A 25962-nucleotide genomic window follows, 5' to 3' on the forward strand; every position below is an offset into this window, starting at 1 on the left:
CCATGGAGCTCATTCATGCAAAAGGAGCCGTGGTTATGGACGTCACTTAATTATTTCACACTTTTTCTCCAGAAAGCACATGAAGAGGCTGTGGGCAGGAGATAAACACTTTCTCCCTTTGCGGTTCCACAATCCTTCCCCGTCTGAGAGTGTGGTAAGTCTGAGTCTGAGCCATGAGCCCAAACCTGCCTCTTTGGGGTGTGGGGAACCTCTGAGACTGGTAAGGGGGTCAGAGGGAACGAAGGTTCTCTCCTGCTCTGAGGTCACTGTTTCCTTCTAAATCTCAGGTGGCCATTGCAAGGTACTCCGGCTGGCAAATAGCTTATATTCTGTGGGGTAAGTGCCACCTGGGACCTGTGCGACCCAACACATGTTTCCTGGGAGGGAGGAGAGGTGAGTGGGAAGCAGCCCTACTTCTGCCCTCAAGGGACCTTCAGGATGGGGGAGAAACACACAGGTCCACCATCCTGTCACCCTCCCCGCCTGTCCTGAACTCACAGGCCATGGATGTTAAGGTCTGCGATCACTAGAGGAGGAAGTGACTAACCCCAGCCAGGACAGGGCTCCGAGGCTCTCTAGGGGAGTCTGCATTTGAACCGCACCTGGCCAGGTGGGAAGAGAAGAGTGGGAAGACAGGGGAGGCCATGCCAGGCAGCAGGAATAGCATCAGCAACCATGCCAGGGCCTCTGGTGGACTGCCGGGAAGACACGGGGGCAGATCATGACCACCCCCAAGTGAGCCTTACTCCCCTGTCCCTAGGCTACCTCATCATCCATGTGATGCAGAGCCTGTGTGGCCTGATGATCATGTATGGCCTGGTGCTTCCTGTCACCCACCACAGGGGCCTGGAGATGCTCCGAAGGCTGGGACTTGGGATGTAAGTGCTGAATGGGTGGTCTGTCCTTCCTGAGTCCTGGGAGCCAATCCCTGGGCCCCTGATCATCTTGGGCCCTCACCTCAACTGACCAGGAACGGAAGCTTCCAGTTTGAAAAAAGCTTTCTCTCCTACCATTACAATGAGCCTTTATAACTCTGTGTGTGTGTGTGTGTGTGTGTGTGTGTGTGTGTGTGTGTGTGTGAGAGAGAGAGGGAGAGAGGGAGAGAGAGAGATGATGTGCATTTTCCATCTGGGAAAACTGAATTCTCAGGAGGTGAGGGAGAAACAGGACAGCATGATGGAAGGAGGCAAGGAATAATCCTGGCTAAATTTTTAGATGTGCTTTGTGACTTGAGGCAAATGCCTCGCCTTCTCTGAGCCTCAGTTTACCCATCTGGAAAACGGTGAATGCTGGTATCCTTGAGCATTTATTATGTGTCTTTCCTCATGTCAGCTCTGTGAGTTTGGTGCTTATGCACAGTCCAGAAAACAGTCACAGAGCAACCAAGTGCTCTATCTAAAGAGAGGGAGGATACAGCATCGGGGGCCCAGGCAATCTGAAACCAAAGGCTTCTAACCATGACCTCACACTGTCACTCAAGAGTGTCAACATAGCATGTGACACTCTGGGGACCTCCCTACCAGAGCCCCATGCGAGTCTGGGGTGGAGCCCACCTTGTGCACATTCCCACAGCTTCTCAGGCTCTTCCCAAGCACCATTTCTTTCTCTCATTCTCAAACTGTCAAGCCACTCACCGGCTGCCACTCCTGGTAAGAAGGGACATCAGTGAGAGCCATGGGTTATGATCTGGAGCCAGAAGCTCTGGCTGTGGGGCCTTGGTAAAGCCACCTCCCACATTTGAGCCTCTGTTCCTCACCTGCACGGTGAGCATAGGATGGCTCCCGAGCATGAAGCATGGAGCTCACACTCTGGGTGGCCAGCCTCTCTCTCCTCCCTATCACTAGACATCTGAGAAGGGCCTAGAAGAGCAGGGAAGGCCACCTCAGGTGCCTGCCCTGTGTTTCAGCCTCACCATCTCCATCATCCTGGGCCTCATGATCCTGCAGATGTGGATTGCCGCCAGCTTCTTCCTGCAGCCCAAGCTGGGCCCAGGGGACAAGCAGAAGCCCTTGGCTCTCAATAACAGGTGAGATGAAGAGGGAATGGGGATGTGGCTGGGCTTAGGCTGTCTCCCAGTCCTTCCCCTTCACCCTTGGCAGGTTCCAGGGCCTCTCTATATTCTGAGAGGTGATTTAGTGGGCAGGGCTGAGCTCTGGAGTCAGAATGCTTGGCCCCCAATCCCGGCTCACCCCTTAGGAGCCCTGTGACCTTGTGTAAGCTTACTAAACATCTCTGAACCTCAGTTTCCCCCTTATAAATCATTTTCAGTATCTTAACAACGTGTTATAAGGTTAAAATGTGTTCAAGTATGGACTTGGAACAATAGTGCCCAGCTCCTGGTGACCCTTGCTGATTCATTCATTTATTGGGGAAACCTGGGCACTGAAGGGAAAGAGAGAATCCCGACACCACCTGCCTAGAAGCTCACAGCCCATCAGAACAGACAGGCACACAGACAGCAAGGGCAGCAGACTCCAGAGGGTACAAAAGGATCGCTAGAGAAACATGGTCAATGGAGGAGGAGAGGCAGAGATGGAGGAGGAGGAGCTGGGGTTGAAGGGTGGGGAGAGGGTGGTAATTGCACTGCAGATGGGAAGTTTGAGTAGGATGGTAGAATTTCTGCACTTATAGTAGAGGGCATGGCCAGCAGCTATCACAGCATGACTGTAGGCAGGAGACCCCAAAAGCAGGGTGTGTTAGGAAACTGAGATTCTAAAACTGTCACCATACAGGGGTCTTAGATGCTGCGCGACAGGAAGGAGACACAAAATGACAAGACCAAGAGATGTCCTCTCTGAGGGGGACCTGACACTCCATCAGCCGCAGTCTGGCTGGGCACAATCAGGAGCCACTTGTCAAAAGAAACTAACTTTATTTTTAGAACCACACACGCCAAACAAAACAGCCTCTCAGGAAAAACCCTCAGAGCCTCAACTGCCACCACCGGCTTTCCACAAGCCTCTCTCTCCAACACAAGCCTCTCTCCACCTCCCACAATCCTCCTGCTTTTGAGGCCGATTGGCTGGGTCACGTGGGCGGAGCCAAAAAAGTCCCCCAATGAGCAGCTCCGTGGTCTGAAAGGGCAGGGAAACAGCCCAATGAGCATCACCGCAGAGGAGCCAATCAGCTAGATGTTGCTGGGGCCGCTGTGAGCCAATCATCAGCCGGCAGCTGGAAGTTTGCTGGGGTCCCTTCGCCTGTGGCTCTCAACAACACTCAGAATGCAAAGTTTGGGTTTTATCCCAGAGACAACAGGAACCATGAGATCCAGTGACCTTCTAGGAGATTTCCTCTGGGGGACTGGAAACAGCTCCAGCTGGGGCAGGTCCTAGTTGCAACAGATGTGGGGGAAGCCCCATTAGCTGGGACAGCCCCTGCACCAGCTGTAGCACCATGAGATTTCCTCACACCCTAAGGATCACATAAAACAAGTATAGTCCCCCCAACCTTTGTCTTGGGTTCTGCCCTGTGCCTTCTGCACTGTCCAGGGCTGGGAGATGGGGACTCAGCTTCCCCTACAGCAGAGTGTGAGAGCACAAGGCTAGAAGGCAGAGTCATAGGATTTGGTTTTGCAGTGCTGGAGATTGAACCCAGGGTTTCATGCATGCAAGGAGCAAGCACTCTACCCCTAAGCTATGCCCCCAGCCCTCAGGGTCTGATGCTGGCTATGGAGGACTCCAGAGCCCGCCTGCCTAGCCATCTTGTTTCTGTGTGCAGGAAAGCCTTCCACAACTTCAACTACTTCCTGTTCTTCTACAACGTGCTGCTGGGCCTGGGCGCCTGCCTCTCCAGGTTGCTCATCAGTTGCGTCCTGGGCACGTGGCTGATTGCGCGCATCGACAGGACCATCATGCAGAGTGGCTATGAGGGAGCAGACATGGGTGAGTGACCAGCCCCTGTTGGCTACCTCCTCTGGGGAGGGCTGGACTTGCATCTTCTTGATGGCTGTTTGGAAAGACAAGACAGGTATGAGAAGCCTGGAGTGGGCACCTTCACTTATGCTCAGAGTTTATCCTCAGTGGAGACTGTAAAGCTGAGCAATAGAAACACATGCTGCCCCATAGTCAGAGGGAGTTCAAGGCTAGTCAATCCTGCCTCTTCAGCAGACATTTCTGGTATAAAGAAAAGGACGATAGTCAGAGGTAGGAAAACTTCTTTCTGAAAGTGAGAAGTTTAATTTATGAATACACAGTCCTGAAAATTTTGAGAAAGCCCACATGTCAGAAACATTATTGTTGTTCATTGGAACTTATTTGATTAAGAAAATGTTCTGTTCAGTCGGACACTCCCAAATCAAAGCCGTTCCTGAAGAAGCAAAGTTTTTGTTCTGCTTTTAGGCCAAGATCACTCAGTCCCTCTGCCCTTCAGGGCCTGTAACCAAGGCTTTCTTGGTTGTTGCTAAGGCTGCTGCTGGCCTCCTGGAGCTTCAAGTTCTCCATGAGGTGAAACAGATTAGGATATGATCTCAAAGCCTCCTTTCAGATCTTTATACCTCATTTTCTAAATTCTCAGCAAAGACTCAGGCACCCGTGGAGCTTATCATTAAAAGAACCAACTGGGCCATGCTGGGAGGTGTGGCCTGGCCTGATCTGCCGCTGGGTTTCAGGGTTCAGCGCGTGGATCGGCATGCTCTATGTGGACCATTATCACACCAACCCCGTGCTCGTCAGCTTTTGCCACATCCTGATCACAGGCCACAGGGAGAGGAAGCTGCAGAAGGCCATCAAATACTGGTGCCTGGACCAATCAGCGGGTAATGTCTCCTGCTTGGACCTCACTGGGTTTGAAGAGCAGGAAATGAACCCCCTGAGGCTCCCTGAGGTCCCTGAGATGCTCCAGGTTTTCTCTTTCCTGCCTCTTTTTCTCTGCACTCTGTGTCCTGGGTGTCCTTCAACCAGGGAGCTTGGGAGGCTTAGCCGACTATGGGACCCACTCAAGCTTTATGTCCTTGTCCTGCTGACTGGCCTCCACCGTTGTTCCTGGAAATGAGCTCTAGTTCTGCTAGTGGAGTCATCCAGATCCCATTTGTTTGAGATTCCAACTCATATTCCAGGCTACATGCCAGACGCCTGCCAAGGTGGGCTTCAGTCAGGGTTATTCTGCTCTAGGGCGCCCCTGTATGTTCATTGCTATTCCAAACACTGTGGGGATCCAGGACCATGGGATGACTCATCTCCCTCATGTCCACACAAGTCCCAAACCAGCTCCTTAACCATACCTCTCACACTCAAGGCAACTCTTCCAAAACCCTTTGAGAACGGCAGAGGCAAACTTCCAACCAACCACCCGCCTCCCATGCTGTGGTCCATCTGCTCTGATTCTATCCTAGGTCCCCGCATCTCAGCTAGGTCCAGGACGAGGTGGCGCCTGCTGCAGACCCTGATCAACAACCCCAGACTCGTCATGCTCAGAAAATCAAAATCAGGACATGGTTCCCAGGAGTTTACCCAGATTCTGTTGACGTGCTCAGAGAGCTGACACTGGCGACCCACATCTGCTCTGAGGCCAGGTCAGGTCGTCTGCTCCTGAGAGAAGGCTCAGACTAACCAGCAGCTGTTCCCTGTGATGGGAGGGGGTGGCACAGGCACTGTCCACGCACATGGCAGACAGCATTGTGGCATGGCCACCTGGACTGAGGGTCGAAGTTTCAGGACTATTTCACTCTTTTATGAAAAAAAAAAGATAAAAAACTAAAGAGAAGTTTGTTGAGCAAACTTTATCCACGGATACTTCTACTATCCACCATTGGTAGGCGACCTTGGGAAGTTACTGTTAAGAAGCCCAAAGCTTGAGTCCAAGGCAGAACTTTGTCACTGAAGAAGGTGGTAAAAGGTTTATATCAGAAAACTCTGATTTCTTAGAACAGAGTGTGGTCCTCAATTCCGTGGGGTCCTCATTGCTTTCTTCTTTCCAGTCTTTAGGGTGGTGGGAGAGAAGGAAACCCGAGCACCTGGCCCCTAATCTGGGAAGATGAGCAGGCACAGAGCACTCGTCCCATGGCAGCTGGGGTGAGGAGTGGATCAGAGCTGACCTGGGCCTTGCTTGCAGGGAAGATGCTCAGACTCTCTCTGACCAGGGTGGGATCACCTGGGTAAACCACCTGTCTGAGGAAGCAGAGACAGGGATGTAGGCAGGCATTTCAGGCAGGGGACACTAAGACCAAAATGGTGTAAGCAGACATGTCCCCGCATGTGTGATGAGGGTGAACTTTGATGCATATGAGGGTGCGGGGTGCCATGGGTTGGTTAGGACCACTCCAAGCACCTACAGATGTCGGGTCAGTAGGCTTGGACATTGGTTTTTGTGCAGAGTCCAGAACTTGCCCAAATTTTTAATGCTCAAGCGTAAAGTATCTGATGACCCAAGATCTGTGTTAAGTTTGATCAACCATTCAAAGTCCCTCATGAGCCTGGGAAAGTGCCCTGAGGACCCCACCAACATCATAGAGGAAAATCCCCATCCACCACATGAGTCCCAGACCATTATTAAGTACGTGGTGTAAACTCAGTCCTGTGGCTAGGTCTATTTGCCAGAGTTCTCTCTTTTAGCTTAATCTCCACAACCAAGCTTTGCCATTCTGCATTTAGCAACAAAAAAACAAGGACTCCCATATCACACTTTGAAGCTGTTTGACATTGGCCAAATTACTTTGCCCTTCTCCATTCACTTTTCTTATCTATAAAAAGAAACCCCATAAGATAATACCCCTAGCAGCCAAAATTATTTTAAGGATAAAGTGAGTTAATAAATACGAACACTCTGAAACTAGTTTCTATCTTATCCTAAACTCTTAAAAGCAAAAGACTTGACTTTGCTATGACTTGAATATGGGTTGTGTCTCCTAAAGGTTCATGTATTAAAGCCTTGTTCTCCAGGGTGGCACCTTTGGTGGAACCTTTAGAAGATGAGGCCTAGTGGGAGGTCCTTAGGTCATCTGGGGTGTGCCTTCAAGGGGACTGTGGGACCTGGGTCTCTTCTCTCTGTTTCTTACCAGATGCAGTGGGTGTCACCATTTGCTCCCACCTTGTTGTGCTGCTTCGTTGGAGGCCTAAGGCAATGGGCCACTTGACTGTGGACTAGAACCTCCAAAAACACGAGCCAAAAGAAACCTCTGTTCTTTATAAGTTAATTATTTTAGATATTTTGTTACAGTAACAGGAAGCTGACTTAAACAGATGTCATTTTCACAGAAAGATATCCAAGTGGCTAACGAGTACAAGAAAAGGTGCTTCATGTTATAACACATCAGAAGACACAAATTAAAACCATGCTGTTATACCACCACATAATGGCTACGATGAAAACTGGTGACACTATCAAGTGTTGAGGAAGATTCAGAGCTACAGGCACTTTTGTGCACTGTGGTTGTGAAAACTGTTATAACCACTTTAAGAAATTCTTTAATGGTTTCCCCTAAAGATATATAGGTACAGACTCTATGACCCAACAATTCCAATCTTAAGTATATGCCCAAGAGAAATATCTACATATGTTCACCATGCAAAAGGATGGTCAAAAACATTATAGTTATAGTCCCAAATTGGGGGGTGGGGGACAATGTGGTTCAATACTAAAAAGGATAAATAAATAAAATGGATTATGTTTTCAAATAATGGAATACTACACAGAAATAAACTATACTCATATTTAAAAATGTATGGAATTCAGGTTGCTTCCCGTCTGCTCCGCAGGCGCCGGGGCGCGGGGCCATGGGCTTGGGGCTCTCCGTGCGTGCGCGTGTGCGCAGCTGAGAGCCTCCGCCACCTGCAGCCGGCGGGAGCCCCGTGACACCGAGCGGGGGCAGGGGGCTGACCGCCATGACTACCCCAGAGCCTCGCGTGAGGGGCCAAGATGCAGCAGTCTGCCAGCATCTGCTGCAGCCTCCATCTGTGAGTTGCCCCATCTCTCCATGCCCCTTGACGCCCCTGACACCACCGCTGGGTGCCAGATGAAGAATATTGTCCACAACTACTCGCAGGCGGAGAGCAAGGTCCATGAGGCCACAAGCAATGATCCCTGGGCCCGTCCAGCTCTCTCCTGTCTGAGATCGCCGACCTCCCCTATAATGTTGTGGCCTTCTCAGAGATCATGAGCATGATCTGGAAGCGGCTCAATGACCAGAGCAAGAACTGGCGTCACGTTTACAAGGCCATGACACTGATGGAATACCTCATCAAGACCGGCTCAGAGCGTGTGTCCCAGCAGTGCATGGAGAACATGTGTGCTGTGCAAACGTGGACCGTGATGGCAAGGACCAGGGCGTGAATGTGAGTGAGAAAGCCAAGCAGCTGGTGGCCCTGCTGCGTGAGGAGGACCGGCTGCAGGAAGAGCGTGCCCATGCACTGAGACCGAGGGGAAGCTTGCACAGACCGCCACAGCCTCCTCAGCAGCAGTGGGCTCCGGGCCAGGCCTGCTCCGCCCGCAGAGCAGTAGGGAGGAGGAGCTGCAGCTCCAGCTGGCCCTGGCCATGAGCAAGGAGGAGGCTGACCAGCCCCCGTCCTGCGCCCCGAGGATGATGTCCAGCTCCAGCTGGCCCTTAGTTTGAGCCAAGAGGAGCACGATAAGGAAGAGCGAATCCGTCGTGGGGACGACCTAAGGCTGCAGATGGCAATGGAGGAGAGCAAGAGGGAGACTGGAGGCAAGGAGGAGTCATCTCTTATGGATCTTGCTGATGTCTTCAGGGCAGACATCACCTCCACCGGCTTCAGACCCATGGGGGCGCCCAGCACCCATGGCTGCCCCCATCCCCACTGCCCCCTGCCTCAGACCCCTGGGGGGGACCTGTTGTCCCTCCAGCTGCTGATCCTTGGGGTGGTCCAGCCCCCACACCAGCCTCTGGGGATCCCTGGAGGCCTGCTGCCCCTGTGGGACCCTCTGTTGACCCTTGGGGTGGGACCCCAGCCTCTGCAGCTGGAGAGGGCCCCATGCCTGACCCATGGGGAAGCTCTGATGGTGGGGCTCCAGTCAGTGGACACCCAGCTTCTGATCCCTGGGCTCCTGCATCTGCATTCTCTGACCCCTGGGGGGGGGTCACCTGCCAAACCTGCCGCAGTCTGGCTGGGCACAAAATCATGAGCCACTCAAGCAGGAACAAACTTTATTTCCAAAACTCCCACTAACGCCCCCCACTCGGCCTTCTCCAGGGGCACACCACACCTACCGGAAATCCCTCCTCTGGAAATCCCTCCTACCGCACTTCCCCAACCAATGGGAACAGTCCGGGAATCCCTGCAAGAGTTCCAAAGTAGCAGGCCGAGGCCGGACAGCAGGGGTCTAATAATATCCAATTGAATACATATCTTAACATAACCATTATCATTTCAATGGCTTGCTGGTGTCACCTTTCAACCAAAAATGTCATGCGTCATTCCTACTTGGCTATGGCTCTCGGCAAAACCCAGCACCAGTGGCACTGCAGCAGCTGGAAGCTTTGATCCAGAGCCTGATGAATTCTCAGACTTCGACTGACTCCGCACAGCCCTGCCAGCCTCTGGGAGTAGCACGGGGGAGCTGGAGCTGCTTGCAGGAGAGGTGCCTGCCAGCAGCCCTGGGCGTCTGACATGAGTGGGGTTGGTGGGTCTCTGGCTGAGACTGTGGGAAGTGCCCCACCTGCCACTGCCCCAACCCCCACACCCCCCACAGGGAAGACGCCAGAATCCTTCCTGGGGCCCAGTGCAGCCCTCATTGATCTGGACTCTTTGGTGAGCCGACCCGGCCCCACTCCTCCAAGAGCCCAGGCTTCCAATCGTCTTCTTGCCAAGTGGAACCTCTCAGCCCTGTGGCCCCAGCCCCTGGAACACCACCCACCTACATCTCTCCCCTTGGTGGGGGCCCTGGTCTGCCCCCAATGATGCCACCTGGTCCCCCAGCACCCAACACTAACCCTTTCCTCCTATAATCCAGGGCAGGAGGCAGACCTGGCCTGGCCGACTTGCCCCCCACTCCTGTTCCCTGGGAGACAGTGTTGTGAGTGCTGTGAAATGGGAGCACTCCCACCCCAGCGCCCTTCCCCCTTCTGGGGCCCACTCACACTAGGCCCTCTTTCCCCATCCCCAACCCATTTCCCCCTGAGAAACTGAACATGGGGGATGGGGAGGGGAGCCAGCCAGAGGAGGACCCCTTTCTGTGGCATTAGAAGAAGGAGGGACAGCTAGGATCCCTTCACCATTCCCCCTCCCTCCAAATTCCTGACCCCCATCAGTGTTTGAGCCTCCTCATTCCCCCCTTTGCATCCCATGGTGAACTCTTGGTGATGATTTGGGGAACTTAGGGAATAAATGGCAATTCTCAAGGGTGTGGCTCCCCTACCCCCCAAAAAATGTATGGAATTCACAAACATAATGAAAGAAGTCCAACATAAAAGAGTCTAATCTGTGTGATCTCTTTTAAATAAACATTTTTAAAAAGAAAAACCAACTTGAGATAAAGTGTTTGATGGCATTGGGGAGGACAGAGAAATGACCTAAGAGGGTACTTAAGGGTGGCTGCTGGAGGGTTGGTAATGTTCTGTTTCTGAGGCTACTGGTTCCTTTCAGATAATTCACTGAGTCCCATACTTTTAGGTATGTATGTTATGTTTGATAGGTGCAGGTTCCACCAGTTGGACAAAAAACTTTTTTTTCTGATTAGTCCCAAATCTACATGGCATGGTGGTTAGTTCAAGAATTTTTGAATTGCAGGGTCTAGATTCATATCTTGAATCCAACTTTTTGGTGGCTCAGAGATCTGAGCCAACTTGCTAATCTGAGCATCTGTTTCTTCATCTGTAAGATGGGTTAATGGTGGTACTCTCTCAGTTATTTGGGGAAATTGAATCTTCTCAATAAGTATTAGCTCTTGGAGTCCCTGTTGTTTGGTTCCTTCTATACACTATGCAAAAGATGGACAAGGGTAGAGGGAAAAGAAGGATGGGCTTCAACTCCACAGACATTTTAAAGAATTATTTTGTTATTTAATTTAATTGTTAATTATACAATTATATTGTTAATTATACAATTTATGGGGCACAGTGTGATATTTTGATATGTATATACAATATATAGTGATCAGATTAGGGTGATTAGCGTATCTATCACCTCAAGCATTTTTTATTACTTTATATTTGGAACATTTTTTCCTAGCTATTTTGAAATATTCAATAAGGTTTCACTATAATCACCCTACTGTACTACATAGAACACTAGAATGTATTTCTCCTCTCTAACTTAATTTTGTACCCCAACCAACCTCAAAAGACATTTTTAAAATGAAGATTGAGAGGGGAAAAAAAATCAGAGATGGAATGGAGGTGCAAGAGAGTGCAGAGCCTCAGGCCAATTTTTCATTCCCTGTCTTTGGCTTCTGGCCCATCCCTAAACATGGGAGGAGACTAAAAAGGTGATCTGTAACTGGTTAGTCTTTCTGGCTAGGACATTGTGGAGTTGGAAGGAAACAGATATGCTAACCAAAAGCCAAGCACAAGCTGGAAGGAAGTGGTGGTGTGTGCCTGTAATCCTCCTGACTCAGGAGTCTGAGGTATGAGCATCACAAATTCAAGACCAGCCCTGGCAACTTGGTGAGACTGTCTCAAAATAAAAAATAAGATGGCTAGAGATGTAGCTCAGTGGTGTAGCACCCTTTCAATCCCCAGATCTGCAAAAAGAAACAAACAAACAGCCACACACATATTTGTACATTTGATTCAAACACAAAAACAAAGGCCCAGAAATTTGGGGATAAAGTATTCTATATTCTTAGCAGTGGGATTATGGATTATTTTTGTTTGTTTGGGTTTTTCCCCCATTGAATTGTTTTCCATTTTTTGCAACAAGTATGTTGTTTAATCGGAACAAAATGCCACACATCATATATCCATGCCTACATATTTAAACCCATGACATTCTGTATAAAAAGGAATAAAGAAAACCAAAATTGCAGATGTGCCAGAAACCAGAACCTGGTTCTGTGTCTGGGCAGGGAAGACAGTGTTTCTGCTGTATAAGGCTCAAGCCAGCAGTGCCTCCTTGGATGGGAAGGAGAAGAGAGACTGCAAATGATTCCTGGACGCTTTCTATTTTATATTGTATTTTCCACACCTTCCCTCAATCACTGACAGTTTTTCTTTTTTCAGCTCAAATGAATTCAATTTTTATTATAATATTTCACCTTGCTAAAATCCCAGACCAAAGAATGAGAACAAAAGGGTTTTCTACTCACTGTTTCTTGATTTCTGGAGCTGGACTGGACAGAACAATCACTTGCCCTAGGAAGTTGGCATAGGGAATATCTATTAGCAGTCTGTGAGGGATCCCTGCCAAAGGAGGGCTTCTCTAAGAAGGAGCTGGCTATCCCATACACACCCCAGGGGAAACTTTGATCACCTTTTGGTCCCAACCACTAATATTTTCAGTTCTGGCCGGGCAAGTTTGAGCCTTGAATTCTCTGAGCCCTGGTTTTTGGTTTTGTTTTGTTTTTGTTTTTAGAAGGAGACAGATTGATCTTTCAGAATCTTTCAGATTTCTTCCCTGCAAAGATTGATTTCAACCAAAGCAAGGAAGAAACGATGGATTTTCTTAACCATGATGGCTCAAAGCCACCTCTCAGATAGTTTTCAGGACGTTTGGTGTACTGCTCAGGACAGCTCTGGGGTATTCTCTTGTACAGAAGAGAGACTGGCGTTCAAAGAAGCAATTGGTGAAGTTTCACGACTCCACTTCGGGCGCTCGGGTTGCTAAGGGCAACCCCTTTCCCAGCGAAAGGCAGCGAGCTGAGCCCGCCCCTCCGTGTTGCCTTGGAGACCCTGGGTGTCCCGCTGCAGTTGCGGCGGGACTCGCCCAGGCGAACCTCAGAGGTGCTTTCAGCAGGTGCGGACGCGGCCAGCACGGGGACAGGGCCTCTTTGCAATCTGGGCTCAGGGGGACGTTCAGGGGCTGCCCGGGCCGCTTGGGGGTCTCGGAAGGGGAGCCGGAGGACCCGGCTGGGTCTTCTGGGCACAGAGTAGCCACCTATTTAGTGTGGCCACAATCAGGCCTTTAGGTCGCCGTCTCCGCGGCTCCTGGAGGCCAGGGTAGGGTCCTGGACCCAAGGACCCCTGGCTCTGGGGTTCCAGCCCCAGCAGACACCTTGGCGCGTTGACTTTTCCCAGAAAATCTCCGTAGGGTGAAGCGCAAGCTGTAACCCCGAACTTTTCTTGTCCCCAAAGTCCCTGTCGGATTGGCGCCTTGCGCGACTGGGAGCGTCTGGGCCCCTCATTGCCTCTCCTTGCCCGTCCCCTCTCTGTTTTGTTTAAAATTTAAACCCCCGAGCTGCCCTCGACCCTCGAGGTGCGATCAGGACTTGCACTTGGGGCGGGCGTGGGTTCCCAACCTCTGGTGGGAGTTGACACCAAGAGCACGTTTCCAGGACGACGGCTTCCGGGCAGGGGCGTCCCGCCAGCAGCCACCATGTCGTCAGTGGGGAAGGTGACCCAGGTTCAGAGCAGCAAAGTCTACCATCAGATCTTCCAGGCCGAGGTAGGACCTGCCCTCCCTCTTTTCACAGCCCTCTTCTCTGTGTTCCTCCAAACTTCCCTCTGCTCCCCTCCAAATTTCTCTTCCTTTAAGGGCTTTCCTGCTTGGGAATCTAATGAATTAGGGCTTTGAAACAGATTTTTTAAAAAATTCTTATTGTATGCATGTATGCATGGGTTATCTATTCTTGAAAATTGGGAAAGATAAAAATAATAAAAATGTAAATTTAAATGACGCAGAAATAGTCTGAATTAACTGGAACCTTTTCTCATGCATAAAAGAATTTTATTTAGAGACTGGGTTTCATTTTGTGTGTTTTGACACCTGCTTTCTCCGCAAAAGTATCTCACAGACCAGTTCCCAAATCCAAGGCATTCCTGAACCTCAGTGGTTCCTAGAAGTTGCCTCACTACTCAGAAATCTCTCATATAGCGACAAAGTCAAGGCCTCTGGATGATGGCACCAGCTGACCAAATTGTGTGTCCTCTCCAATGCAATGCACAGACCAAACAAGACCTGAGGAGAAGCCCATAGACTTCCAACCCTTCCTTCAAAATTATTTAAATGGGATTTTCATTCCTAATTTGAGCCCTAAATGATGCTCTCTGTAGAACCTTTGTAAGTTTCAGGTGTACAAAAAACAAAAACAAAAAAACCACTGCTCCCTGTAAGCGATATGCCATTCTTAACATGTGACATCCTCCCTCCCACCTTGCCATTCATTTTTTAAAAAACATTTTTTTGGTTTTCAATGGACCTTTATTTTATTTATTTATATGAAGAGCTGAGAATCAAACCCAGTGCCTCACATGTGAGAGGCAAGCGCTCTGCCACTGAGCCACACCCCCTATTCATTTGAAATGCTATTCATTTTAAATGCTATTCACTTTAAAACTTGAAATCATGTAATTTGGTTATAATTTTAAATTTAGGCTCTTAATTAATATGTTTAACTATAATCATCTCATAAGCATTTCCTCATGTGACCAAAAATATCCTAAGTCTTATCTTTAATAAACACCCAACAGTCCATCAAAGGGACATACCATGTTTACTTAACCAGTCTCCTCTTATTGGAGAGTTTTGTTTTTCTAATTTATGATGATGATTTAAAAAAGGCTGAGATGTGCATCTTGTGCCTTATTTTAATTTCTTAAAGCGAGCCTTCCCTGAAGTGGCTGGGTGGCTATTGAGGAGGAGGAGGGCCCTCCTGTACAGGGTTTGCAGGGGCCTGGAGCCTCCAGGCCTTCCTGTGGCAGTTCCCAGGGGTCCTTCTAAGGTAGGCACGGTCACCCTGATGGTGCTGAGGGGTCTGCAGCTCTGACTACTTCCCTCATCTGTGGGCTTCCATGGATTCAGGTGCAGCTGGTCCAGTCCCTGGCAGCCTCCAGAAAGCGGTCTGCGGAGCGTTCTGCGACCCCAAAGAGTGGCTCGATACCCATGATGAAAAAGGTGGAGATTCCTGAAGGGGAGATGATGTCTCCTCGGCAGCGGAAGTGGGTGCACAGCCTTCCCAACGACGGGGTTACAGAAAACCCAGTTCTCTACAAGTAAGTCCTGCCTCTCAGGCCACACCCACACACACTGGGGCACCCCATCTTCAAAGACTCTGGAAGAGCTCATGCAAAATGAGTGCGAGGGAGGAAGTCTCCAGTGCCTGCCTGGAATCAGGGAGGCATTAACACCTATTTGGAAGGATTGCTTCTTTCTTTCTTCCCCAGTAATGGTTGAGTGCCTAAGGCCAGGTGCTAGGGAGGAGGATCCCACCTTCATGGAATGGGGAGGCCACTACAGAAACAAATAAGTAAGGTGGGAAAGCCTTCCCTCAGGACAGGTTCAGGAAAGCTCTCTGAGGAGGAGACTCAGTTGAGACCAGAGGGTGAGGAAGGGGAAGGATGGGGGCAAGACACTGAAATGGATGGTCTCGACCCATTCTAGAAAGCAAAAGATGAGTGGACCTGGAGAGAGGGCAGAGGTGGGGCTGAGAGAGGCCTAGCAGGCCACGGTCCATGTGTTGGATTTTATTGCAGTGAGTAGCTGATTTTGTGCGTCCAAGGTCCCTTGGGCAGTATGTTGGAAGAAATTACAGGAAAGAGGCAGGGAGGCCAGAGAGGAAGGCTCATAGTTGTCCTTGTAACTTTGGTGGTGGTTGGGAGAGGGAGAATAGGGGTGGACTTCAGGTGTCTTTGGAGGCAGAACCCCAGGGGGCCTGATGACGGATCTCTGGCCTGAGTGCTGGGTGTGCAGGGAGGTGCAGGGAGGCACTGTAACCTGAGGTGAGGGCAGTATGTGAGGCAGGGGCATCTCACATTCCTTGTGCAATTCCAAGTTTGGAAGTTAAACTTGAGATTCCTAAACATGTCATTTCTGTTAGCTATGATCAGACTTTTCCACTAGGGAAAAGAGGAAAGGAAGACTCCATCTTTCTCCTGGCTTCTTGGGAGAATGAAGCAGGAGCCTCCTCAGGCTTGGCATCAGCCATAAACACCTTCCCTGGCCTGGAACTCAGGCTGGACAGTCTGGTCTCCTCTACCTGCCTTTGTCTCTTTCACCCCCTGTAGGGCAAGTTCTCTGCCCTGACCTGAGCCTCAGCCACCTAACTACCTACAATGGGTGCTCTACTGGCCACTCAGGCCAACACAAGAGGCCAGCCTCTTCCAGCCACATCCCCTGCTGGATGCCTTGGCAGAGATCCAGAGGCATAGGCAGCTGGGACCTGTCCAAGCTCCACCTCTGCTCCCAGGAGGGCCATGTGGCATCCTCACTGTGACTCCAGCTCCCACAGGAGTCTCAGCTGACCTCATCTAGGACCAGGCGTCTCCTGATACCTGCCTCTTTTTCCTCAGGGTTCTTTCTTCCCCAGGGTTCAGCCTAGGGTCACCTGTCGTCCCAGATACAACATCAGTCAGGAGCTCTTGGCACCTGCAGGGTGGTTTCAGAAAGGCACTTCTCATGGGGGTGCTGGCAATGTGCTGTGCTGGCTTCCTGGGACAGCCAGATAAGCCCAGCTCTGTCCTGGACACAGGACCACAGCACAGATCCCTGTAGCTTGGGCAGGAACAGAGGATGGGTTTATAATTTGTCAAAAGGACTAGGGCCACTAACTCCACATTCCAGAGTCTCCCAGGGGTCCCTTGTTCCCTGCCTCTGAGAAATGTCTCCCTCCCTCCCTCCTCTGTCCATATCCTCTGCCTTCACTTTCTCTGCAACCAGCTTGGCCTAGTGGCCAGCTCACCAGCTCACCTTCCTGAGCCTCATCCTTCTTCCCACCCAGCAAAGCTCCCACCCTTCTTCCTGAGCCAGAGCAGCAGGAAAAAAAATCACCCGTCTGTTGGGAGGGCTCCCAGATATAGCAACCCAGCTCACCTGGACCCTCTGGGCAGCCCAGAGACTCACAGCAGCTCTCCTGACCTGCCACACTCCTTTAGGTCCTCTTCCCTGCCACACCCTCCCACTGTTCTCCTTTTACCAGAGAAGAGAGGCCACAGGTCTTTCCTGGTCTCCTGGGCTGCCCCAGCTACCTCCCAGGAGCTGGAGAACAGATAGGGGAGCCTGGCTTCCTGCCATTATCCTCTCCAGCTTTCTCCCTCCCCCCCCACCATCAACCCCACAGTCTTTCACTGACCCTGGCACACAGTGTCCCCTTTCCTAGAAGGGAAGCCTGTCTCAGCCACTGCTTCCCTCCTGTCCTCACATGTCCCTGCCTCCCCCACCCTTCCCTGGAGGCCAAGTGTCGGGGAAGAGCCTCTGCCTGCCCAGATATCCTCAGCCTATGGCAGTCCCGCTCTGGTCTTCCTTTAGCCACTCTTGCAGAGGTCCCCTGGGAATTTCTGTCAACTCTTCTGGGTGATCCTTTGGCAGCCACTCTCTCCTCAGAAACCCCTGGTCTCTGGGCGACCCTCCCTGGTTGCTCCCACTCTTCCTATGAGTCAGGGCTCTTCCTGCCACCAGGGCCAATTCCTCTGGATACTCTTCAAGGATAACTGAGGCCAGGCTCAGTTGAACTGATGAGTGACAGAGCCGGGATGTCCCATCTTCCTCAAACCTCACAGCAGGTGCTTGAAAACTGGGCCAGAGAAGGCCAGTCCACCGGGTTGCTCATTCAGCCTGGCAGGGCCCCAGGTTGGGTGGAGACCAACCCACGGTAGGGGGAACCACTAGTGCAAACCAAGCCCCAAGTCTCCAGGGCAGGAGGCTGAGAAGCCAGAGTTGACAGCAGCTCTTAGGTCCTGTGGGCTCTTATGAGGCTGCTCTGGGCCCCGGACATTGGACTAAAAAGACGAAAAGATCCCTCTTCTTCAGGGTTGGCCTGGGCCCCCATCAGCTGCAGCCCAGGCCCCACGGTTTTCCTCCCTGCCCGGGTCTGAATGAAGACCAGTGCGAAGATGGCTGGAAAATACTGAACCCATGGAGACCCCCAGGGGTAGCAGGGGTCACCAAGAACTTCAGGATCTCTGTGGTGCCTGCCCTGTAGATGGTACATTTAGGAATTTTTATTCCAAAGCTAATGTCACATCCAATCCTATTCTCCAGCTGAGCAGGTTTGTCCAGCTCTCTCCTCAGGCCCAAGCCCGGGGGCCGTGGGGTCATGGGGGTCAGTTCTAGAATACAGGATAAGGATTACTCCAGCTGGCCCAAAGGACGGGCTGCTCAAGGAGAAAACGATGCATGCCGGGAGGTTGCTTGGGCCACTCACACCCCTGCTGACCCCAGTTTTCCCATGTGGAAAATGGCTCAGGTCCACCACCCACCCTTGTACCACCAGAGCTGAAGTAGGCTCTGGGTGGGACCCAGGTTCCCATGTAGAGTCCGACAACGTCTGCTGGCCAAAGATACTTGGCACTTCTCAAGGAACTCTGGAATCAGGGTGGGCGCGGGCCATTGTCGCTGCCTGGGCTCCCTCTGGGGAGTCCCCCATGTGCCAGAGTTGTCCTGGGAGGGATCTGGCAGCGCCTACTCCTCCCCTCTGCTTGTCTCTCAGGGAAAAGGAAATAGCCAGGAAGGAAAAAGTGCAAGAGAATGAGGGAGCCATGGCTGCCCGAGAGGTGCAGGGCCTCATGGACACCATCGGTGAGTCCCCATTCACCTGGAGGGCAAGAGAGAGTCCCTGGGCAGGGGGCGGCTCCTGGGAGCCCCTCTCTGGAAGCCCCTGGTGATCGCACTGTGGTCCTCTGCTCTGTCACCCAGAGGATATTCCCTGAGCATCTTCCCCAAGAGTTCTCCCTGGCTCTGGTGCGCACTTGCTGAGGAAAATCTGGGCTAAAGGAGGCACCTTGCTTGCTGTGATTTCATGGTAGCATGCCCCAAGACCCATTTTCTTCCTCCCTACTCCATTGTTTTAATTTGACTCTATCTCAATATAGAAGCCCTTTGTCTTTGTGATTAAAAAAGTAACAGATGCTCACTGTAACAAAAACAAAACAAAAAAAAAGGAGGGAGATAAAGCAAAAAGTAAAACTGCCCTTCCACAATAGCACCCCTTCCTTAGCCAGGAGAGCTCTCTGTCCTGTTAGCCCATGCAGCATCTGCCTTCCCAGGTAGATACAGGACAGAGTGGAGCATGGAGTAGGAGTTCAGAAGGTCCAAGTCCAGATCCCTGCTCAGCCCTTTACCCCCCCCCCATGCCTGAGTCTCCTGACTTGCAAATGGAGCCTAGTAATAGGACTTACCTCCTGGCTTCACTCCGAATAGTAATCGAGTTAGATCAATGCCTGCTGTGTGGATGGTGCTCTTTGCATGTTTGGTATTATTATCTGTACAGACAATCCCTGATTTACTGTGGTTTACTTACAATGTTTCAATTTCTAGACGCTCAAAAGCACACCCATACAACCATTCCGTTTTTCACTTTCAGGACAGATTTCAATAAATTAACTGAGATATTCAACACTTTGTCAAAAAAAGGCTTTGTATTAGATGATTTCACCCAAGGCTAAGATAAAATGTTCTGAGCACATTTAAGGTAGGCCAGGTTAAGTCATGATGTTTAGTATGCTAGGTGTTTTAAATGCATCATTGACCTGGAATATTTTCAACGTATGATAGGTTTCTCAGGATATAACCCCATTGAAATTTATAAAAACATCTTATATGTATTTGTGTCTTTAAAACTTAAAAAAAAAATGGAACCTTACCATTTGGGAACTTGGCCAGATTATTTATTTATTTATTCATTTATCTATCTATCTATTTAGTGGTGCAGGGATCAAACCCAGGGCCTCACGCCTGCTAGGCCAGCACTCTACCACTGAGCCACACCCCCGCCCCCAGGAAGCCTGAGACCTTGTTCCCTGAAGCATTCATGGATCCCCTTCATCTTTCTTCTTGCTTAAGCCTCAGCCGCACTGCTGGGCTGGCTTTGGGGTCCACCTTCTGAACCCAAGCCTGGCAGTGCAGGTGCTCAGTCTGCCTAGGAGCGCTTCCCTCTCTCTGGAGCTCTGAGGCAGTCTCCTCACCTCTGTTGTGGCTCCACAGTTTCTAAGGAGACCAGCACCATCACCCTTCAAAGGCGACAGGCACAGAAAAAGAGGAACTATGAGAACGCTCTGGCCAACTTTCAGGAGGAGATTGCAGAAATCACCAGGGTAAGACCCGGCACCCCCTCTCCTCTTCTGTTCCAGTGGCATTTCCTAGGCAGATTTGACCTCCCTCCCCCTCCCCAGCTGGGAGGTCTTCAGTGGCTCAGCAAGACACAGAAGTAGATGGACTCATAGTGGCCATGGGTGAGTGACTTGGTAGGAGTGCCTGTTGTGAGCTCTCAACTCTTGGAAAAATCCCCACTACTCCATTTTAAAGTAAAAAAGAGCTTGCATTACATAGCACATAAGGGACCAAATTGGAACTGCTCTCCAGGTCTGTGTTCATTTAGACCAGTTGATGAGAGACCTGATTGGTTGCCCCCACTGACAGCCCACCGCTGCTCGCCCCTGATACACTTCCACTCTGGGTTCTGTTCCTCTCCAGACCACACTGGTGCCTGGAATGTTCCTGAAATGATCCCAGCCTTTGCCCACCCCCCCCTTTTTGGGTAGTACCAGGGATTGAACTCAGGGGCACTCGACCACTGAGCCACATCCCCAGCCCTATTTTGCATTTTATTTAAAGACAGGGTCTCACTGAGTTGCTTAGCACCTCACTTTTGCTGAGGTTGGCTTTGAACTCACATTCCTCCTGCCTCAGCCTCCCTAGCTGCTGGGATTACAGGCCTGTACCACCATGCCTGACACCTTTGCTCTTCTGATTCCTCTCTGAGCCCTGGGTTTCCACTCACTCCCATCTCCCTGAGTCTTCTCTGATTCATGTTACCCTATCCTGAATTCTGAATACTGACTGTCCCCAAAACACAAAAAACAGGCTCCCTCTTTCAGTCATCTTTTTCACTGATGTGATTAAAAGACCCACAATTTTAGGGGAGGAAAAGTTTATTTAAGAGCTCATAGTTTCAGAGGTCTTAGTCCATTAAAGGGCGGCTCCTTTCCTTGTTGGCTCAAGGTGAGGCAGGATATCATGGTGGAAGAGTGTGGCAGAGGAAAGCAGCTCACATGATGATCAGAAGCAGAGAGACTCCACTCTCCAGATACAAAATATATATATACCCCACAGCCACATCCTCAATGAACACCTCCTCCAGCCACCCCCCACCTGCCTCCGGTCACCACTCAGTTAATCCCATCAGGGATCGATTCACTGATTAGGTTAAGGCTATAACCAATTTCTCCTTCAAACCTTCTTGCATTATCTCACACGTGAGCTTTTGAGGAACACCACACCTCAACCATGACACTCCACCAGCCATGTTCTCAGAACATCCCACCTCGATGCCAGCGCTGCTTTCACCATGTGCTCCATGAGCCTTGGTTTCCCTGCTTGAAGTAAATTTGGCATTCTTTCATTTGGTCCTTCCTCAGTTCATGTTTGGTGAGTGCCAGCCTTGGGCCAGGCCTGATGTCAGCACCCACCTCACCAGCCGTGATGAGAAGGTGGGCTGAGCACTGGCAGAGCGCCTGGTGAACAGCGTGGTGCTGTAGTCCTGTGTGCATGAGTTGATTATAACCCCCAACTCCTCAGGACCAGGCAGTCATGATCATTTGTGAGATGGGACTGTGCCTGGCATGGCACCCCCATTACAAGAATTGTCCTTTCATCCCTGGGGGATGTTGATGCCGTCACCCTCCTGGCCTGTTGCAGGAAATGGAACCTCCGATCTTAGAGACAGGGAAACTGTTTTTGAACAAGCTGTCCCAGTCTGACAAAAACATCAACCATCTCTTCAAAAAGATAGAAAACGACAACAGCCTTGAGGACTACACCATGCAAGTAGGGGTCCCTTTGTAGCTGGGTCTCCCCCTGCCCCACTCTGCAGCTCCCAGCCTGACTCAGCTCCTTGTGCAGACCCTGTTGGAACTGTGGGATGAGGTGGCCCACGTGTTCGTGCTCCAGAAACAGGAGATTAAGGCACTGGATGAAGCGCTGCTGTCCCTCGAGGTCTCCAGAGGCGATAAGGTAAGTTGGCAGCAAATAGGCTCCTTGGTGACACTCACTTGCAGGGTTTAAGGGCCCTCCTTCCCTTTTCTGTTAGTGCTCAGGGAAGTGGGAGTCACTAACTGGCACCTTGTCCTCCCCAGCTGAAGAGTGTGTTGAGGAAATATGTGGAAATCATAGAGAAAACGTCCTACCTCATGCAGCCCGACGTGTACAGGCTCATAGATAAGGAGGCCACGGTGAGTGGGTTTCCCAGGTGGAAACCAGCCCATGGGAGAAGGATTAGGACCTCAGTTCCCCAAGCTTTGTGTCTCAGGAGTGGTGGGGCTCTCATCTGTGACATTTCCAAGTAATGCAGGTGGGCTGCTTGCGATGGGAATTGAGGCTCTGTGATTGTAAGCACTTTCATGGAAACCTTTGCGAAGTACATTTTCTGTTTCCCTACCATCTTAAAGCAGGCATGCCTAACATGGGCCATGATTCTGAGCTCTGAAGATTCTAGCTGGCACTTTCTGGGCCGAGTTTGAGCCACAGTGTGCAGTGGCATGGGGGCCACACTATAGAGTCATCATCTTGGGATGTCGTGGTCCCAGAGCCATCTCCACCCTCGGGAGCAACCCCAACCTGCTGTTTGGTTTTTCTAGCTGTCACCTGTCCTCTTACCACCAGCAGTGTCTGTTGCTCAACCATGCCTACCTCTTAACTCTGGCCCCTCACCCCCAGCGGCCTCAGCTGCTGCCCTTGGTGGTGGAAAATAAGCAATTCAGGGTTGTTTGCGGTGTCTCCAAAGTCAGAGAAAAGCCCAAGGTCTCTTCTTCTTGCTGACCAGAGGTACATTTTGCTACTGTGGGTCTCCTGGGCTTTCCAGATAACAGCCTCCAGGCAGCACAGCATCCTGAAGAGAGCCCATGTTCAGAATCACAGATGGGTCCAGCCTGGCTCCTATCTCTGGTGCACTGGACAAAGCACAAGAGGAAGGGACACAGACTTCCCTCTCCACTGCCCATTGTGGAAGCTCTTGAAATGGCTCAGGCCCTGTGCCCAAAAGATCCTCATCCATAAAATGGGCATAATGTTACTTAATGCCAGGACTTTGGGGATAATTACTTTGGATGATGCAGGAGAGTTCAGTGGTGGTAGCTTTCTTTGATAAGTGAGCAGCTCCTAAATTTTAGATACTATGTGTGTCAGGAGAGTTGGAGTCTTCAGTGTCCAGATCATGCCTGAGTTCCACTTTCCTGTGCTTATTCTTCTCACTGTAACAGCCAGTGTCCGCTGCTTGCTCTGTATGCATTTATTTCATCTAATTTCACAAAATCCCCGTGTTGTAAATAGCTCTATCCCCACAGCGTAACTGCAGGCCTAGGGATGAGCTCCACCAAAAAGCAGCGATGGCTTTTGCCCATTGAGCCTGGTAGAGCCTCACCTCCCTAGAAGGCTTTGGGAAATGTGTGGCAGCATCTGGGACTCTACTTGTGCCTGGGAGGAATGGGGGAAGCTACTCTCATTTGAGGGATAGGGCTGCCAAAGGGCAGAAGAGTGCCACATAGTGAAGGCTTGTCCCTACTCCCGTGCCAAGGCACTCAAGTGAGAGTCACTTGGAGAATCACCAAAGAACGTCTGACTCCTGCTTCAGTGGGTCCCTGTTCTCAAAGCAGCCACACGTGGCTTGTTCCTGATGGCAAGAGCACTCTGCTTTTGGAACAAATTTGTAAAAAGCAGTGACCACTTACAGCCCACTAGAGCACCCACTCCTTCCACCTTCTTTAACAACGAACCCAATGTGTTCTGAAAGCTGGGTTGAAGTTCATGGTTAAGGCTTCAGGGAAGATCCCTGTCACTGTCTGTGGCTGCTTCCTTGCCTGCTGACACCTTGGTGGTACTCAGACCTGCCCTACCCCACTCAGGCCTGGCCTGCACCTCCCCGGTCCCCTCCCACCTCTCCCTGTCCCTTTAACTGAGACTTGCTCTGACCTGAAGCGTTCCATCCCACCCTTGCCTTGCCTGCCTGTGACCACAGGTCATGAACTATGCCCTGCTGGGCAACCAGAGGGCCATCGCCCAACTGTCCCTGAACCTGATGGAGGCCACCCTGCAGAAGGAGCTTGACAGTCGCTACCGCTGGCAGTGCCTGGTGGACACCTGGAAGGCTCTCAAGAAGGAGACCCTGATGGAGAGCTTCAGGTTGGCGATGCCAGCGCTGCCCGCTGTTCTTCCCCAGCTCACAGGGGCCCACAGGCTGGCGGCAGCTCCCGCCCATTTCATCATTGTTTGGAAGTGCTTCTCAAAAAGTTAAGAGTAAAGATCCCGCCCCACAGTGAGGAGCACAGCTCATACCTGGGCACAGTTTCTCCCAGACATTTTTAGACCCATGTAGCATACGCAGCTTTAGAGCTTACTTTCTTGTGAACATTATTTTGCGAGCATTTTCTGAGCTCAGCACGAATTGTTGGAAAACATTCGCCCGATTTCTGTACACTTCCCAATTTTCCTTATTATTCACAACTTGGGATACTGGGCTTGGGACAGAGATGGGCAGGGACTTGCCCAAGGTCACAGAGCAGGCGGCAGCAGTCAGGATTCCCAACAGACAAGCTTGCTGATCCTATGCTGTTGGTGGCAGAACTTCAGTGGCATCCCTGCCCGCCTTTCTCCTCCCGCTGACTTCCTCCGCTCCTCAGTGTCCCAGAGGGGAGGCTGAGGTGGGCAGAGAAGGGCAGGGTGCTGGGCTCTGAGTGTTCTTGCCATGAGTCTCTTCCCTTCTCGCCCCTGGCCTCCCCTCCTCTCTCTCCTCTCCATGGTGCCAACCTGTCTGGCTGCCCAGAGAGTTCATGGCCAGTGAGGATATCCAGTCTCCTCCGGTGGTGAAGAAAGAGCTGGAGGAAATGCTGACCGCCCAGGAGGTCCTGCAGCAAAAGCGGCTGAAGCACCTCTGCACCATCTGGTAGAGCCTGGAGGGAGGGGTCACTTGGAAAGGCACCTTTCGGTGTCCTGTGGGGAGATAGTATGTCCTTAGCCTGTCCCCTGCAGGTCCTCCAGAACAGGCCATTTCCTGGTTCTCTGGTACTGGCGCTGGATACTCAGCCTCATGGCAAGAGTGAACACAGCTCATTTGCTGCAGAAAGCAGCTCTGGGTGGCCATGCCAAAGAGCTTGACGCGAGGCAGTGTCCAGGAGTGAGGGAGGAGCAGGGCATGCAGGCCTGGGGAGCCAGGGTAATTGGTTGGACCTTGACCTGAGGCAGTTTGGAATCCTGGGTCAGAAGAGTCTTACACTGGAGGCCCTGGAAGTCAGTGAGGAGACTACAGCCATCAGATAGGGACCCATTAGAGGCTGTGGACACTCCCTCCAGATGTGGATCCACCAACTCTGATCCAATAATAAAGCTGTTCAGCCCACTGAATGTTCTAGATCCTAGAAGCCCACTATCCAGGGAGTCTGTAGCCTCCGCCATCAGAAGCAAGATGGAACTTGCAGGGTCCTGCAGAGTGGAGACTTTGATGTGGGGAAAAGGTTCCCCCGCTCCTGGGCTCTTCAGTCATCCCTCCTGCTCTGGTAGTCATGGAACACAAGTTCTTCTAGTCTCCTCTCCCTAGCTCCTAAGTTTCCTAGGAAGTAAATGACTTTAGGACCGCACTGGGCTTGAGCCAGAGGATTTCCTCCAGGAAGATGGCTCCTGCCCCACGTGCAGCTACATTTTGATCCGGGTATAAAGTCGATAAGGTGGATACAAATCCCAGAGGCAGCAAAAGTGATTGTGTTGTTTCCTATAATTTAACTTAGTTCTGATTCTGAGCCCTGGTTCTTTAAGTTAGGGAAAACTTGGTTTGGGGTCCCATCCCTTGAATTCTAGAATCTCGTGCAGTTCCAGGGCTAGTGTTGGGATGAATGGTCCTCGGCCCAGATCCACCCAGATGCTGCTGGGCCCCTCCTGCCTCCAGACAGTTGGATTTTGCTGTTTCCTGAGCCCTCATGCTCGGGCAGCTTTTCTCTCC

General features: G+C 51.1%; 2 protein-coding genes and 1 pseudogene across 2 annotated transcripts in view; all 3 read left to right on the forward strand.

Moving 5' to 3' along the window:
• LOC114089277 (stimulated by retinoic acid gene 6 protein-like) overlaps window positions 1-5644 on the forward strand; it is a 42360-nt gene extending 36716 nt beyond the window's left edge. The window contains exons 12-18 of the mRNA XM_027931079.2: window positions 73-154; window positions 288-336; window positions 761-878; window positions 1907-2026; window positions 3718-3881; window positions 4607-4753; window positions 5330-5644. Of these exons, the coding sequence (XP_027786880.2) occupies window positions 73-154; window positions 288-336; window positions 761-878; window positions 1907-2026; window positions 3718-3881; window positions 4607-4753; window positions 5330-5478 (829 nt within the window). The 3' untranslated portion in view covers window positions 5479-5644. The remainder of the gene's footprint in view (window positions 1-72; window positions 155-287; window positions 337-760; window positions 879-1906; window positions 2027-3717; window positions 3882-4606; window positions 4754-5329) is intronic.
• A 2196-nt stretch (window positions 5645-7840) lies between these two features.
• Window positions 7841-9898, forward strand: LOC114089119 (epsin-1-like; annotated as a pseudogene).
• A 3523-nt stretch (window positions 9899-13421) lies between these two features.
• Ccdc180 (coiled-coil domain containing 180) overlaps window positions 13422-25962 on the forward strand; it is a 61970-nt gene continuing 49429 nt past the window's right edge. The window contains exons 1-9 of the mRNA XM_034635963.2: window positions 13422-13490; window positions 14847-15037; window positions 18469-18557; window positions 19962-20071; window positions 21675-21803; window positions 21879-21989; window positions 22112-22207; window positions 23989-24152; window positions 24793-24912. Coding sequence (XP_034491854.2) covers window positions 13422-13490; window positions 14847-15037; window positions 18469-18557; window positions 19962-20071; window positions 21675-21803; window positions 21879-21989; window positions 22112-22207; window positions 23989-24152; window positions 24793-24912 — 1079 coding nt within the window. The remainder of the gene's footprint in view (window positions 13491-14846; window positions 15038-18468; window positions 18558-19961; window positions 20072-21674; window positions 21804-21878; window positions 21990-22111; window positions 22208-23988; window positions 24153-24792; window positions 24913-25962) is intronic.

Source organism: Marmota flaviventris, chromosome 13 (genome assembly GCF_047511675.1).
Source record: "Marmota flaviventris isolate mMarFla1 chromosome 13, mMarFla1.hap1, whole genome shotgun sequence".
Taxonomy (NCBI): domain Eukaryota; kingdom Metazoa; phylum Chordata; class Mammalia; order Rodentia; family Sciuridae; genus Marmota; species Marmota flaviventris.